At 38.3% G+C, this 16,798-nt stretch overlaps 1 protein-coding gene across 4 annotated transcripts in view; it reads right to left on the bottom strand.

Annotated features, from left to right (window-relative positions):
* The window catches only part of LOC124857167 (arf-GAP with coiled-coil, ANK repeat and PH domain-containing protein 3-like), an 81,332-nt gene that overhangs the window by 23,189 nt on the left and 41,345 nt on the right, over window positions 1-16,798 (bottom strand). For all 4 annotated transcript variants that reach the window (XR_007035524.1, XM_047348309.1, XM_047348308.1 and 1 more), the window contains exons 2-10: window positions 15,665-15,722; window positions 10,503-10,622; window positions 10,086-10,139; window positions 3,387-3,445; window positions 1,963-2,146; window positions 1,777-1,821; window positions 1,573-1,668; window positions 1,020-1,094; window positions 13-24 (exon numbers count right to left, since the gene is read on the bottom strand). Coding sequence is in view for 3 of the 4 variants with exons in the window: in XM_047348309.1 (XP_047204265.1) it covers window positions 13-24; window positions 1,020-1,094; window positions 1,573-1,668; window positions 1,777-1,821; window positions 1,963-2,146; window positions 3,387-3,445; window positions 10,086-10,139; window positions 10,503-10,622; window positions 15,665-15,722 (703 nt within the window). In the remaining variant the exon portion in view is untranslated. The remainder of the gene's footprint in view (window positions 1-12; window positions 25-1,019; window positions 1,095-1,572; window positions 1,669-1,776; window positions 1,822-1,962; window positions 2,147-3,386; window positions 3,446-10,085; window positions 10,140-10,502; window positions 10,623-15,664; window positions 15,723-16,798) is intronic.

The raw sequence follows: 16,798 nt of genomic DNA, 5'->3' as shown, positions 1-16,798 counted from the left end.
TTATAAACTCACCTGCATCAGAGTCTGAAGGTGGAAAAACAAGGCCACACATTAGCATGGAGAAGGAAAATGGAGAAAAAGATTAATAAAATATTAGTAGTGTTTAAACTGACTGCATTAAAAAAGTGCATGTTTTCAGACAACTTGTCAACACCTGAAGTTTTATAAATTCCTTGTTGGGTGTTTTTCACTTTTCTGATTATGTTCAATGTATGCAGAAATAAAGTGAAACTGAAAAAATTATTATTATTTTTTTTTCGATTACAGAGAAGAGGTTGCTGACTTGTTTGTCAAGTCTGACAGAATGCCTTCACTGAGCACCTAAACCAGTCAAGTGGAAGGGCCAAGTCAGGCAGAAAAACATACATGTAGCTGGCATCGCCTTCCCTAACAGATGGAAGATTTTTTTTTGTGCATCTGTGCATGAATGTTGAACAGGGAGCAGATAAGACTGTAGGAACTGTTTTTCCTCAGCCGAGAGCTTTCCAGAATAGAAATGTTTGACCTCAGGGACATCCTTTTTAATTGTACCCTTTTACTTTCAGCTTCAAAGGTAAAAAAAAAAAAATCATGCATTCCTTTAATGGTTCATTGAAATGTATAAATGTATGACAACATAATACATGATAAAAAATACCTTGGGGCTTCTCTGGAAGGCTAAACAAAGACTTTGATGACAGTTGAAGATAAACCTTTTTTTATTTTAGGGAGTTCAAATCTTTTACATTTGCTGTATTTTTTCTGCGGAATGCATAGAAGACTATTAAGCTTAGAAGAAACAATGAATGTTTAAAAACATTGCACTTTATGAGTGAAAACGCTGGGAAGATGACCAATTTAACACAAAAATGTGGTGACTGCTAACTAAAATTAGCTCAAAGATCACTGAAGCTGTTTTTGTTTCACTTTAGAGATCTGGAGGAGAAAGGAGCAAAGAAAATGTGAAGCTTCACTTGTTATAAATAAAGATGTTATGACAGGGCGTCGGCTAGAAAATGAGAATGGCTTTGTTTTCTCACTCTCTGCTGGATGAGAGCGTGTTTGTGCTCCAGCTCCCTCTTCTCCACGGCAGAATCAATCACCAGCTGATCCAACTGAAAAATAATGCAGAGCCCCAAACTTAAATGTGCTTTATTCGGATTGTATGTGACAGAAACAATTAGTTTGTAATTGTAATTGGAGAAGGAAAGGTTATTGCTTTTCAAAATCTTTAAAGATATAAATCTGAAAAGTGTGGCATACTTTTGTATTCAGCCCTCACTGAGAAAATATTTTTGCAGAACCGCCTTTTAATGCAATTACAGCTGCAAGTCTTTAGTAATGTCCCTCTACCAGCTTTCCACAGGACTAATATGCTTTACCCATGTTATTCTTTGCAAAAAAGCTCAAGCTCAGTCAGATTGTATGTTCATGGACGGTTGTCCAAATTTGTATTTGTAGATAATTTAAAAAAACATTTAGCATTTTTCTTCCACTTCACAATTAGGCACTACTTTGTGTTGGACCAAAATCGCAATGAAACATGTTGTTGCAGTCTTAGCGTGATAAGTTGTGAATATGGGCACTGTATACCTGTGCAGCCAGCTTTTTCATATAGGGGTCAATCTCATCTAAGATGTTGAAGCCTTGTTGAAACAAGGTATACTGGGCTCGCATGAAGGACAGCATCTGCAGGAAGCATAGGGAGAAAGCAAAACAATCATAAAATGATGTTCAAAACCACAGAATGTACATATACTGAAAATCCGTGAATGTCTGTGAGTATGAGTTACATACTGCATCAAGGATTTCAAACTTCTTCTTAGCCTGAAGGACATTAATCTATCAGAAAACAAAAATAAAAAGCAGATTTTAACAAGTGATCTGATCTGATTTCTTGTTCCAGCCACACAAGCCCCAGCAGCTGTGGAGTGTAAGTGCCACCTACTGGACAACACTGGAAACATAATCTGGGCGTCTCACCTGAAGCACATAGTCTAAGGCCAGGTGCCTGAAGGCTTTGCGGCTGAGCATGAGCGCCTGTGTGGCCTCCTCTGCTTCGTGCACCTTGTTCCTAGGTGCTTGCGCATTCTTCACCTGAGCCAGCTCCATGTCCTCACGCACGCGGTCAAACTGCTTCTTAGTGTCCTTGAACTTACGTACATCCCTGGAGTGGACACCAAATATAACTAAAACTATAAACAGTACATACAGCGCCTTTCAAAAGTATTCAACATTTTTTCACATTTTGCCACGTAGTAACCACAAACATTATGTATTTTAATCAGGTTTTTTTTATGTAAAATACATAACAGAGTGGCAAATAATTGTGAATAAATGTACAAAAAAAATCTGAAAACTGTGGCATGCATTTGTATTCAGTCCCCTTTACTCTAAAACCCCTAAATAAAATCTAGTGCAACCTCTGTCAGTCACTTATTGAGTAAAACCATCTAACTGTGATTAAAGAGTATGGGAACAAGAAAATATTCAAAGCTTTGAAAATCTAATGTCCATCATCTGAAAATGGAAAGAGGATGGCACAACTGCAAACCTTCCAAGACACAGCTGTTCAACTACACTGACTGGCAGAAGCAGCCTAGAGGGCCATGGTAACACTGGAGGAGCTGAAGGCCTAGATGAGAGACAAAAAGTGAACTATTTGGCCAACAAATGCTAAGTGTGGCAGAAAACTACCACTGCACATGACTATGAACACTATTGCCAGTGTTAAACATTGTGGTGGAAACGTCATACTGAGGGGACAGGGAGGCTGTCCAGAGCTTAAGACTGAATGGAGGTAGATGCTGCAAAAGACCGGAAATACAAACAATGGAACGGTTTAGACCAAAACATATTAATGTCTTTAAAGGGCCCAGTCAAAGTCAAGGGCTAAGTCCAATTGACAATCTGTGGAAACACTTCAAAATTACTGTTCAAAGACTCTCTCTGTCTAATTTGCCTGAGTTTGAGCTTTTTGGCAAAGATTATAATACGAAAAAGCTGTTACAGAACTTGAGGTTGTGCACAAGCCTCTTCCGATGAAAGAGCAGTGAAAATAGTCCCCAGCAAGCCTGTGAGTGGTCAAGGATGAGGTTTCTAACTAAGAACATGTACTACTTAGCTGTGGTACCTTATACAGGAGACATCCTAGTGATTTGGGATGAATGGACTAAATACAAATGCACGGCCCACTTTTTATATTTTGTTTTGTGAAAATGTCGAAAACCGTCTATCTTTTCCTTCCACTGCATAATTATTCACTTTGTCTTGTTCTGTTACATAAAATTCCAATACAATACATTGAAACTTGTGACTGTAATGTGACATAATGTGGGAAAGTCTTCAAAAAAAACTTAAACAAGCGTTGCTACAAGGAGCGCCGCTTAATAAACTGTGATACTCACTCCTTAATGAAGGTATGAAGCTGCTGTTTGATCGACCTCTGAGCCTGGTCAAACAAAATCTGTAAGCACACGGACACAAACACAATGCGTCACATTAAAGCAGCAGATAAATATCTGCCATATTATAGAAATTGATTATTGGTTTCGCTCCGGAAATGTGTAGTGGCAAGATTTCACCACAAGATGACGTTAGAAACCCTTTCAGAGTAAATGTTGCGGCACAGGCTGAGGGGTGGTGGTGGTGGGGGGGCAGGACACATGTGCATACACATGTGTCCTACACACTCAGTTACTGTTTCAACAGATTTTTAGCCTCACATTTCCCTCCCTATTAACCTTAGGATTTCCACTTCTTCTACTGCTCCTTCTTTTCCCTTCAGCTTTCCCTCCATTTTTCTTACCTCATGAGTAACTTGTCTCTCCATCTGGGAAAAATGATTTTCCCTTCATTACTATGTCTTTGATATGTAATAAAACAACCAGCAGCTGATGGTGGTTAAACAATATGGCCTTATTAGGAACACAATTTTCACTATACACACAAATGCTCTGAAAATGTAATTGCATCATAATCACACACAGCAATCAATTCTGGCTGGAATTAAACCCTATATACAAAACCATTTTTTACTCTAGACATACACATCACAAATTACAGGCTTAGTCCACGTGTAAACCCCCATTTACATAATGACCCCGCAGTGCCTTGTGACATCAGGGAATCAGGTTGTGGTACATAAGTAGGTTTCTGGAGGTCAGAGGTCATGAATTTCTAAAGAGGGTCATCTCCACTCTTTGCAAAATTTTCCTCCAAAATTAACTACAGATTTATCACTGTATAACATTCTCCAGCTGGGAAGCAAAAGTGGAAATGTGGAAAAAACAATTTAATGAGAGTGATCAGCAACACATCAAATCATAAAAAACAGGACTCACAGCCATGTTCAAAAGTGAAAGTAGAGAATGAAGAATAAACTATGGAGCAATAGAAGAAGATCATGTGGTCTGATGAGCCTAAATGTACCGTTCCAGAGTGAGGGGTGCATCACAGTTAGAAGAGAGGCATAAGTGGTGATGCACCCATCATGCCTAGTGCCTACCGTACAAGCTTGTAGGGGGCAGTGCTATCTTCTGGGGTTGCTGCAGTTGGTCAGGTCTAGGTTCAGCAACCTTGTGCCAAACAAATGAGCTCAGGAGACTACCTGAATATACTGACTGGCCATGTTATTCCATCAGTACATTTCTACTTCCCTGATGCCATGTCCATATCCGAAGCGGAAAATGCCTGGATTCATCAGATTGTGAACAAATGGTTTAAATTGCATGAGACATCATTTTGACACATGGACTGGCAACCACAGAGTTCAAACATTCACTTCATGAGACTCTTTTGGATGTGCTGTAGAAATATTTGCACAGTGGTCCAACTCTTCCTCAGTCTTTACAGGAAACTGGCAGAAATAATATAGATAGAACTAAACAAAAAGCTTGAAGTGTTTATTAGGCCTTTTTAAATCTATATACGGAAATGGTTTTACAGATTTAAACAAGTATGATTTTTTTAGGTTTTGGTAAACAATATCAACCCAACTCTCAGGGAACATCTAACATAGAAAACACACAACGTCTTACAATAAAAATGATTTATTTATCCTCTGTATCTGCTATCCTGCAATAAAACAACTGAAAATGTTAACTTCACAAAGAACAATTCACAACGGAGAAAAAGCTATAAACTAAAATTTATACACCACGGCCTGACTCTTCATCTGTTTAGTCTTGTGTTAGATTTCTGAATGTCTGAAAAATTGTACAAGATGTACAAAGAGACAAGCAGGGAAAAGCTGCCAACAGACAGATTTATTGTCTCCCTGTCCTTCAGTCTCACTCCATGACTCCATTAATAAATGGATGAGGTGTTAGTGTAACTGCTGAGTGGTATAGTGGAGGACTGGGACACCTTTAATGAAGAGTAATATGAGAAAGTCATGAAGGGGAAACTAAAAAAGACACGGAGGTGGATGAACAACACCTATCCAAAATCTGGATTTTCTGAAAGTCTTTTACAAGACTCCAACTAAGCAGCACAGTGCACGCCTCAACAAAAGAGTACATAAAAGATGGTGGATTGTCAGTGAACCGTATGAAAAAGCAGAGAAGATCTCATCAGCCTGATGTAGCTCATCAGTTCGACTGCATTGCTTAGATTTGAAAAGATAAGGGTTAAACAGGCTTAAAAAGACAATGAGGAAGAGATACGGAGAAAGGTTACTGGAACAGAAGCAGACAGAATACTGAGAAATAACAGCAATCGGCAGCTTATATTGTACTGGGTGTTGTGCGTGTGATTTACTGCTCTGTGAACACAGCTGGAAGATATTTTAGTTGTAAAAAAAATGCTCTGGTGAAATCCCCTCCACTGATTTAACCAGAGTACAACAAAGAGTAGTTGTTTGGACAAAGGTTTATTTCTCTGTGTGCCATGGAAAACCAAAGATTTTAAGAGGAAATTCCACTCAAAACCTAAATCCAATCCAACCTCATTTATAAAGCACCAGAGGTCAAGGTACTGTAAAGATAAAAGCAAAATATAAACCAATAAAATTCTAAATAAATAGAATTAAAAAATACATAGACTTAAAACTGACATAAAACAACATAAAACTAACATCAACATTAAACCACAAAAGGAAATGACACATTAAATACAAAGTGACACAACTAGACTGGAATGTAATTCAGATTTAGTAAAGTCAAAAAACTACACTGATGTTAAAGAAAAAAGTAAGGAGTTGTTTTTAATGGTCTAACAAGATCATAAGAGCCTTCAGTGGTTCAACACTAACATGCAACAAGGAAGCGTTGGAATACACAGCCTCTCCAAGCTTTGCAGGACAGCACTGTTGGTCTATTGGTTCAACACGATCTCAAAACAGAACATCTAAGAACTGCTGTTCAATGCAACGCAATGTTCAAGGCTTCAAAAATCTTCAAATATTCATTTTTTTGTTCTATTTGTATACATTTAGGGACAAAGCATGCATGGACGTTCATGTTTTTGAGTCATCTGAATGTTTTTTTTTTAAACATACAGCCCAGAGATATTTTTTCAATTTCACACGTTTTTCACAAAGGATTATGATTTTACCTGATTTGTAGATCAAATTCCTTTCCAAGTTCCTTTCATACGTTTCTTTTGTTAATAGTGAGACTTAATCACAGTTATTGTTCTCAGTTTAGCTCTACAACATACCAGACTAAGACTGCATGCTTTAAACGTCAATTACAACAAGGTTGATTTCCGCAGAGTCTTAGAGAGAGTCTTATGTTTTGAGCATAAACTAAACTTTCATGGTGAGATTGTTGGAGTTCATTATGATGGGGTCAGCATAGCTGAGTTCTGGATGAGCCTGGTAGCATCAATGGTATCTTATCTATAACGCGTGGCACACATGAAAGCTAGATGGTTTATAATCAGAGAATCTGAAATTTAATCAACAAGTTACTTTGCGAGCACTAGTGACCCCGTAGGAGGATACATGTTGCGCTTGTGTAGCAACATTCGTTTGAAGACTCAACAAAAATGATCGAAAAGCTCTTCCAAAGATGTGTTTTTCTCTTTTTCTAAGATTTCTGGCTTTGTGCACAGATTCACTTTCAATTAAATGTGGTGTGGAAATCAAAATTTAAGAAACTGGTCTTCTTCTTAATAAATGAAGGTAACACCTCCCACCTGACTGTCGTTCCACTGAAGGTAAAGGTGGAATTTTATTTATGTTTAAATCAGCTGCCAGTCTCAGTTTTTAAACACACTTTTTGCTGCCTGCAGATATCCAGTATTAGTTAATGTTTCACAATAAATAAATATCCTAGTACAATATACAGGTCCTTCTCAAAAAATTAGCATATTGTGATAAAGTTAATTATTTTCCATAATGTCATGATGAAAATTTAACATTCATATATTTTAGATTCATTGCACACTAACTGAAATATTTCAGGTCTTTGATTGTCTTAATACGGATGATTTTGGCATACAGCTCATAAAAACCCAAAATTCCTATCTCACAAAATTAGCATATCATTAAAAGGGTCTCTAAACGATCTATGAACCTAATCATCTGAATCAACGAGTTAACTCTAAACACCTGCAAAAGATTCCTGAGGCCTTTAAAACTCCCAGCCTGGTTCATCACTCAAAACCCCAATCATGGGTAAGACTGCCGACCTGACTGCTGTCCAGAAGGCCACTATTGACACCCTCAAGCAAGAGGGTAAGACACAGAAAGACATTTCTGAACGAATAGGCTGTTCCCAGAGTGCTGTATCAAGGCACCTCAGTGGGAAGTCTGTGGGAAGGAAAAAGTGTGGCAGAAAACGCTGCACAACGAGAAGAGGTGACCGGACCCTGAGGAAGATTGTGGAGAAGGGCCGATTCCAGACCTTGGGGGACCTGCGGAAGCAGTGGACTGAGTCTGGAGTAGAAACATCCAGAGCCACCGTGCACAGGCGTGTGCAGGAAATGGGCTACAGGTGCCGCATTCCCCAGGTCAAGCCATTTTTGAACCAGAAACAGCAGCAGAAGCGCCTGACCTGGGCTACAGAGAAGCAGCACTGGACTGTTGCTCAGTGGTCCAAAGTACTACAAAGTACTTTTCGGATGAAAGCAAATTCTGCATGTCATTCGGAAATCAAGGTGCCAGAGTCTGGAGGAAGACTGGGGAGAAGGAAATGCCAAAATGCCAGAAGTCCAGTGTCAAGTACCCACAGTCAGTGATGGTCTGGGGTGCCGTGTCAGCTGCTGGTGTTGGTCCACTGTGTTTTATCAAGGGCAGGGTCAATGCAGCTAGCTATCAGGAGATTTTGGAGCACTTCATGCTTCCATCTGCTGAAAAGCTTTATGGAGATGAAGATTTCATTTTTCAGCACGACCTGGCACCTGCTCACAGTGCCAAAACCACTGGTAAATGGTTTACTGACCATGGTATCACTGTGCTCAATTGGCCTGCCAACTCTCCTGACCTGAACTCCATAGAGAATCTGTGGGATATTGTGAAGAGAACGTTGAGAGACTCAAGACCCAACACTCTGGATGAGCTAAAGGCCGCTATCGAAGCATCCTGGGCCTCCATAAGACCTCAGCAGTGCCACAGGTTGATTGCCTCCATGCCACGCCGCATTGAAGCAGTCATTTCTGCCAAAGGATTCCCGACCAAGTATTGAGTGCATAACTGTACATGATTATTTGAAGGTTGACGTTTTTTGTATTAAAAACACTTTTATTTTATTGGTCGGATGAAATATGCTAATTTTGTGAGATAGGAATTTTGGGTTTTCATGAGCTGTATGCCAAAATCATCTGTATTAAGACAATAAAGGACCTGAAATATTTCAGTTAATGTGCAATGAATCTAAAATATATGAATATTAAATTTTCATCATTACATTATAGAAAATAATGAACTTTATCACAATATGCAAATTTTTTGAGAAGGACCTGTATAGTCGACCTGCTGGGTATTGGTCAGTGTCCGCTGTGTCTTAGGTTGGTGTCTCCCTCACCCTGCTGTGGTTTTTGTTCATGACCCCCCTCCCCCCAGTTTTATAAATGAACTATGGACAATTTCATTCAACACTACACTGCACATATAAATACAAAGACATACACTCACACACACACACACACACACACACACACACACACACACACACACACACACACACACACACACACAGCCGTGTTTTACTATCTTTATAAAGACTTTTCACCGACTTCCATTCCTTTTCAGTCATTTGTATATCCTAACCATGACCCTACCCCTAACCCTTACCATTACCAGTGCATACCTAACCCTAACCTAAACGCGATTCACATCTTAGTCCTAAACCTTACCTCTAACACAAGTGAGGACCAGGAAAATGTCCTCACTTTGCTGGTAAAATACAAAAACTTCTCACTCAGCAGCAAGTTCAAGAACACATACATATCACCACCATTTGCCCTCTCAAATGCACTGCCTAAAGTTGATGCCATTAACCTAACAAAGCCACTGTTCATTAAAGGAAATCCCTTTTCAATAGGTCAGGGCGAGGCACAACTTTCCTGAGATACACAACATTCCTAAAGGTCCAGAAACTTCCTAGATGCAGTAAAAAAAATCCAGCCATATAGTTACAAAGAATGACATGTATAACTGTATAGCATTGTTTGGACATCAATAACATCCAAATCTGCACGCCTGAATTGTTCTCTTTAAAACTAATGCCTCATTCTGCATTGAAGTACTTATAGTGGTGGTTTTGCCTTTACATGTCTAAAAAGAGGGTACAAAAAACATGTTTCAGTTCCTGTTGAGATCCCAACATGACACTCAGAAAGAAATTTTTAATATCAAGGTCTGATTCATCTCAGCAGATTCAAATTACACTTAGTCACAAAGAAGAACCAGTCTGGAGTCATGTAGTTAAAACTGTGATTTGTGTTTAACATGACAACAAGTGTTCCACCCACATCTAACAAAATATAAAGTGGGAGTTTGATTGTGTGTGATGCTTGTGTGTTGAGCCCGAAAAGGGTAGCAGGATTTCTGAAAGATGTTAGGAAGGTTCAGGCATGTGGGAGCGCCTCTCCTCCACCTCTCACCTGTGGCAACAACTGTGTGGGGTTTCTGTGAGTGTCTGTGTGTAGAACTGTCTTACCGTTTGATAGTTGACAATCTCCTGGAGGCTTTCTCCACACTTTTCAAGGCATTCCTGCAATATTACCAACACACAAGTGTTATTATGTGTCCTTTTCTGTGTAGTGCACATCCTTCACAATAGATTCTGGATGTGCTTTTGGTAGAAGCCTGTTTAAACACTCAGCCCTTCTTTCACTGACATGAGATGCAGCCTGAATGTTTCACTAAAAAAAACATAAAGCTGGTTTTGTGTAAATATTTCCTGTCTGTATGTGGTCATCACAACAGCTGAACACGTCCAGGTCTGGACAAAACTGTTTATATAACTTTATAACTATTTTTATGGCGGGAAATCTCTGGAATACATTCCCAAAGATATATGGCTGGTTATTTGTTGGAATAGTGGATTCTCAAACCTTTCTCGGCTTGTACTCACCGATATCATCTCCTCCTTCTTGCACTGGTGGGACAGATCTCTGATGCCATTCACAAAGAGCTTATTGGCGCTGACGTAGGCCCTGCCGGCCTCGATCATCCCACTGCACAGCTTCACCAGCTACGATGAAAGGAAAAAAGAAAGCATTGGTGCCTGTTTAAAAAGTCACATGTTTTACACAAAGTGCTGTGAGGGTAATGACAGCAGCAGTGATGATGTAAATCAAACAAATCTTTAAAGAATCAGTCACATGAGAGGATGCTCATGTAAAAGACTAATTATCATTTTTCCTTCTGTGAAGTTATAATGGGATTATTTGAATAAAGGAAAAAAATAAACAGATAAAAACAATGAAATGATTTAAAGCCAAAAACTGCATGGCACAGCATCCACATTTACTTAATGAATCACAAATCTAAAACCAATAATGAAGATACAGTGAACAAATATTTCTATGTACATATCTGTGAAATTTGTAGTTTGTGTCATATTGACTTAGGTTACAAAGTAGACCTTCTAGGGCAGGGGTTCCCAAGTGGGGGTCGGAAGCCCCTGGAGGGTCGTGAGACAACAAGTGGGGGGGTCACAAGACGATTTTCAGAATCATATGAACGCTGAGGTGTATGGAGGGCCAAAAAAGACAAATTAAATAGATTTATCATGAATAAATGTGAATGTCCCATGAAATAAATAAATTTACCATAAAATGTCCCATTAAATAATATATGATCAAATTAAATAATCAAATGTTATTTTAAAAAAAATTAATTAATCTAAAAATACATATAAACATTTTGCTCTATACTAAATATACTAAATATAGTGTAAACATTTCTGACACTTACTTTGGGGGTCACAGGCTGAAAAGTTTGGGAACCCCTGTTCTAGAGGAGGCTGTTGTATGTATGTCAGGATTGTTATTTGTTCATCTACTTAACTGAGTTTGTTGTTTTCTGCAAGGCTTTCGTAGTTCTTTTTTAAAACTCATATATTAGCAACGATATTTTAAAAAAGTATTTCACATTTGGCCACCTTACAACCACAGATTTATGGGACAGACACAAATTAATGCCTAATTGTAAATTAAAAGGAAACCGATACAGTTTTTAATTTTTTTCTTACAAATAAAAATCTGAAAAATTTGGTGAATGTATGTATTTAGTCCTGATGAGAAAATGCTTTGTAGAACTACATTTTGCTTTATTGCTGCAAGTTAAAACATGAAATGCTGGTCCATTCATCTTTGCAAAATAGTTCCAACGGCGGTGCCTATGACTAATGTTTGTCCTGTCAACAGACACTCTCACCTGAGCTGTGGGTTTCAGGAGCTCCAACAGGTACCTGTGGCGTTACCTGTAGGTAACCCTATAAGAGTTAAACCTCATTTTAACCATACCTTTCCTTTACCATGGCCCTCTTGACTAATTGTCTGATTAATGCTGTCCTTCATGTCATTGAGGGTTTGCAGCTGTCCTATTGTTCCATTTTCAGATGATGGATTGAACTGAGATGTTTAAAGCTTGGAATATTGTTTTATAACCTAATCCTGTGTCCACAACTATATCCCCGACATCTCAGCTGTTTACCTTTGTCTTCATGTTGCTGTTTGTTCACTAATGTTCTCTAACAAATTTCTGAGTATTTCACAGAGCAGCTGAATTTATAGATCCAATTAACCACAGGTGGACTCTATTTTGTATTTTTTTTACTTCGAAAGCCAATTGGTTGCAACTGATTTTATTTAGGGGAATCATATCAAATATCAAAATATATTTATATATATATATTATATATACAGCAGTGTGGTCCCAGATAGTACTAATGCTGCAAAACAAGAAGCAAAGATACTGTCAGAGGCCAGCAGGAGGCAGTACAAGCAGGAATGCTGCACAGTGTATGCTTTGCTGGTGTTGTATTCTTTTTTGTGCATTTATAACATTTAAAACTACAGGTTGCTACATATTATTCCAATTTTTAATAGTGATTTGAAGAAGTAAATGCACTTTGTGTCATTTGTGTTGATATTTATCTGAGACGAAACATCAAAAACATGGATGGGCAATAAAACAAATCACTGATGAGGTTGCTATGATAAAGCTGATATTTAATTGACACAGGTACAAAATGATGGCACTGGGGAAAAAAATTATATTTCTTGGTTGTCTCAATTTCATTTACCCTACATGAGGAAGCACTGAAGTGTAAAGTGACGAATCAGAAAGAGGTTGGGAGGTTTTTGGAAAGCAATCCCGCAGCTGCTTTGACATTCCACTCAAATCTAAATAGGTGAATCTCATAGTATCTCAAGAGAAAAATGAATGCTCCATAATTTTATTTATAATCTAAACAGCACAAAGCAGTGAGGGAAGCAGCGAGATCAAATATTAACAATGGATGACACAAGTATGGCAGATGTGACTGTTGTTCTGCTTAATATAAGTGCAGGCTCACACTGGGAGGTTTCAGCTACATTTCTATATTCACACTACATACAGGGAAACGCTAATACATGTGCTTCAAACTAATCATCAATCTAGTTCCCTTTACTACAGACTCCTTCAAAATACACTATATCGCCAAACGTTTTTGTCTAATTTTACATGTACATGAACTTAGATGACAACCCATTCTTAATCTATAAGGTCCAATTGGTGTTTCTAAAACACAGCATGCAGTGTTTTATGCACTGAAGAACACGTCATGTCTTCTTCTACGCACAGCGGTCATTTCGGGTAGGCAAACTGGAGTCTGATGGTGGTTGCATTAAATTTATAATGTCAACAAGCACCCTAAAAAAATTCAGATCTCATAAAAAAATAAGACCTGGAGTGTGAAAATACTGAAGAATAAGGAAATGTGTAATTTTCATGTAAAAAAAAAAAACACAGCTGCATGTTTTCTTAATATCTTTCGGCTCTGGTTTGTTCCAGGATTTATGTATGCTCAATCAGTTTTCACCCTATTAACAACTAGTCACCAGTGGTCAACAGACATAAGTGATCTTAAGCGTGCTTAAAGTCGTAGGAGAACAGCTGATACCTTGGAGCTTCATAAACATGGATCATAAGGAACATACTGCATGTAAAATAGAAATAAACAGATTTTTAGATGATGAAGCTAGAATAAAAGGCATCGCATGTTTTAAGATGAACATGACATCAGAAGACATGTTTCTAGAATCGGTGTTCTTGGATAAACTTCAAACAAAATCTATATCGCTTTTCAGTACCCTGCTTCCTACACCTCAGTTTTCTGCCTGTCTCTAGTGTAATAATAAAATGTAACATAAATTTTGAAAACTCTCATTTTGGATGATTAAAAATATGCAAACAACTACATATAATTTTAGAACGTGATTTAGACAGTGACAGAACCTTGTAGTTCTGGTAGTGCCAGAGCCAGCCACTAGAGAACAGAGAGTGAGCATTTGACACTGACCACTATGATATTCATACTAATGTAACAAAAAGTACCAAGCTGCAAAATAACCATTAATAAGATTTACCCACAAAGCACAGTTTGGATCCCAAAAACAGCTTATTTAAAATAAATAGAAGCAGGCAGGATGGTAGGTTCCATTTTAAACACCACATGAAGAGAAAACTACTACACCTCCCCACTGTGGAGGAAATATGATAAGCTACAGAGTGGTACGCTGTCATTAGCAGCAAACTGACGCATAAAGCAGCATTAGAACATGTGCTTGTGTGTGTGTGTGTGTTGGTGCATGGAGGGTGTGCAGTAAACCTTTAATTATCTCATTTAGAGCAAAAGTTCCCAAGGCTGTAGCAATGTGAGTTTGGTTTTCTGAGAGGCTGGATGTAAGGTCTATAATGTTTGCAGACAGACTATGTGAATAAATGCTGCTAAAATGAACTGCTTGAATTTATGTGTGTGTTTCTGCCATGTAAAGAGTGCACACTCCTATGTAAAAGGCATTAACCAATATTTGCATTGAAATTCACATGTGCAGGGCTGATTGTTTGCATAAACCAACAGAAGATGTGAGTGAGTGTGGCACGTGCTGACCCTTCGAGGTAGGCGGTGGCATGCAATGTATGTAAACACATTGACAGGTATGTGAACAAGGTCATTACTTACACAGTAAATGTGTTTGGATGACCAAAACAGTCACAGCGATGCAAAATCTCTGCTAAGGAGTGAGCTAATGAATCGGCAGCAAAACGATTTTGCCTTGTTATAAATGACCTGCAGTAGTCGCAGTGTTTATGTTTGTTTATGATGAAGAAAGCAATTCATATTTCATTGCAAAAGTCTTTAATTCGAGCACCTTAGTTGTCGTTGAAAATGTTTTGCACTATTTAGGACACCTTAGCTTTTATGAATCTTGGTAATATTATTCACTAAAGTCCATCAGTGCTGTCAGAACCGACAGCTTCAGAGCAAGCTCAGTGAGCTGGCTGAACAGAGCAAATTACCCTGATGGACACCACTGAAATCTCTTCACTCTAACCTTTTTTCATCTTCCAGTGGAGCTCACAAAGAGTTCAGAGTTCAGCAGGTGGTAATGACCTGTCGGCTACAGGAAAAATCCATTATAGTGCTTCTATTTTCTTTTTTATGTGGGGAAGTTCATTTAAAATGTTGATTTATAAACCCAAACTTGAGTATCCATCCAAAATGAATTTAGGTAGATAGAGCAAAAGATTTTGAAAGATGTTGACTCTGTTTGAGCTTCACATAATGTTCTTTTTGTCTAAATGATTGTTACAAGAATGCAATTATTTTTCAGTATGCGCATTTTCTTTTTTCATATTTAAAATCTATTCATGCATTACAGATTAGCCCATGTTTGTGGCCTACGCCAACAGTTTAAAACAACATTTGATCATTGTTTGCCACAAAAACACCCTCAGAATCTCCTCAGATCAAAGACAATCCACTAATAAATATGTTGTTTCTAGGGAACTACATTTTAAAACTACCTCATTTTACATTTCTTTTGGGAACCATGCTTTTTTACAGTTATAGGCTGCACTTTATTCACTGGAACATAAAGCTTCCTCTGTGGCATTAATTTGTGTTTGCTCTTGGTGTTTACTGTGCAAAGCGCGACTGTGTGCGTGTCTTCATATGTGGGACATGAGAGACAGAAACAAACTCACACGAAGAGACAATGCTTTTGGCTCAATGGTTCGTACCTTGTCGAGCTTTGCCCCGATTTCGACCACGTCTGTCTCCACATCGTCGATTCCAGCCCTGCACAGGGAAGACACAAAGACATCCTGTTAATCAGATCTGCTTTTTCAATAATACCACTTCTGAGAAAAGGAATCCCATGATAAGCTGAAAGACACCGACAGAGGAATCAATGGATTGTTTGGGATAGATTGTTGGATAAGACACAATATCCTATAAAAATTACCCATAGTGTCTTACAAAGGTATTCACACCCCTAATATTTTGTCACCTTACAACCACAAACATCTGTGTATTTTATTTGGATTTTATGGGGAAAACCGACGCATTGTAGAAGATCATTTTTAAGTGGAAATAAATTGATACATGGGATGCATTTGGATTCAGCCCCTTTTCCTATGAGACCCATAAACAAAATCTGTGATTCATCTGTGAACAGCCCTTTTCAAGTCTTGCACCAGAGTGTCAATCAGATTAAGTTCTGGACTTTAAATCTGCCTTGATCAAAACTATTCAATGATACCTTTGGCTGTATGTGTAGCGTACGTATGTGTAAGTTTTATCAGCCTTCTCATTAACTTTGACCAGCTGAAGAAAAACATCCCCACAGCATGATGCTACCTCCACCATGTTTCCCAGTTAGTGTTTGGATGTATCAGAGTAAACAGCGCTGAAGAAAAAACATGGCACATTTTACAACTTTTTATTTAAACAAAATGTGGAAAACCCATCGTTTTCCTACAACTGCAATACTTTGTGTTGGTCTATCACATGAAATATCAAAAAAGTATCTTTAAGTTTGTACAAGAAACCTGAAAAATGTAAAAAGATTTCAGGGATATGAAAATGCTGCAAGGCACTGCGTATAGTGGAAAGGGTTTAAAACCTTGTATCTGTGTAATGGGAAAGAACAGAGGGCTGAACAGTCAGAACAAGTTGTATACCACTGTTACTGTAGCTGTAATATAATGCAATGTAATGCTAAATACCCGAGCCACCATCACATCATTGCATTTCCAACATCTGTGTTTTAGCCTCCTGCACTTTAAGCTGCAATCAACCTCCAAACACCACAATCTCTCAGGTTTGAGCATTAATCCTGACGGTTAGATCGACAGTCGCATCACTCTGGAAGA

Source organism: Girardinichthys multiradiatus, chromosome 20, assembly GCF_021462225.1.
Source record: "Girardinichthys multiradiatus isolate DD_20200921_A chromosome 20, DD_fGirMul_XY1, whole genome shotgun sequence".
Lineage (NCBI taxonomy): Eukaryota > Metazoa > Chordata > Actinopteri > Cyprinodontiformes > Goodeidae > Girardinichthys > Girardinichthys multiradiatus.
Note: the sequence above shows the minus strand (reverse complement) of the source record. Positions and strands in the feature narration are given on the sequence as shown.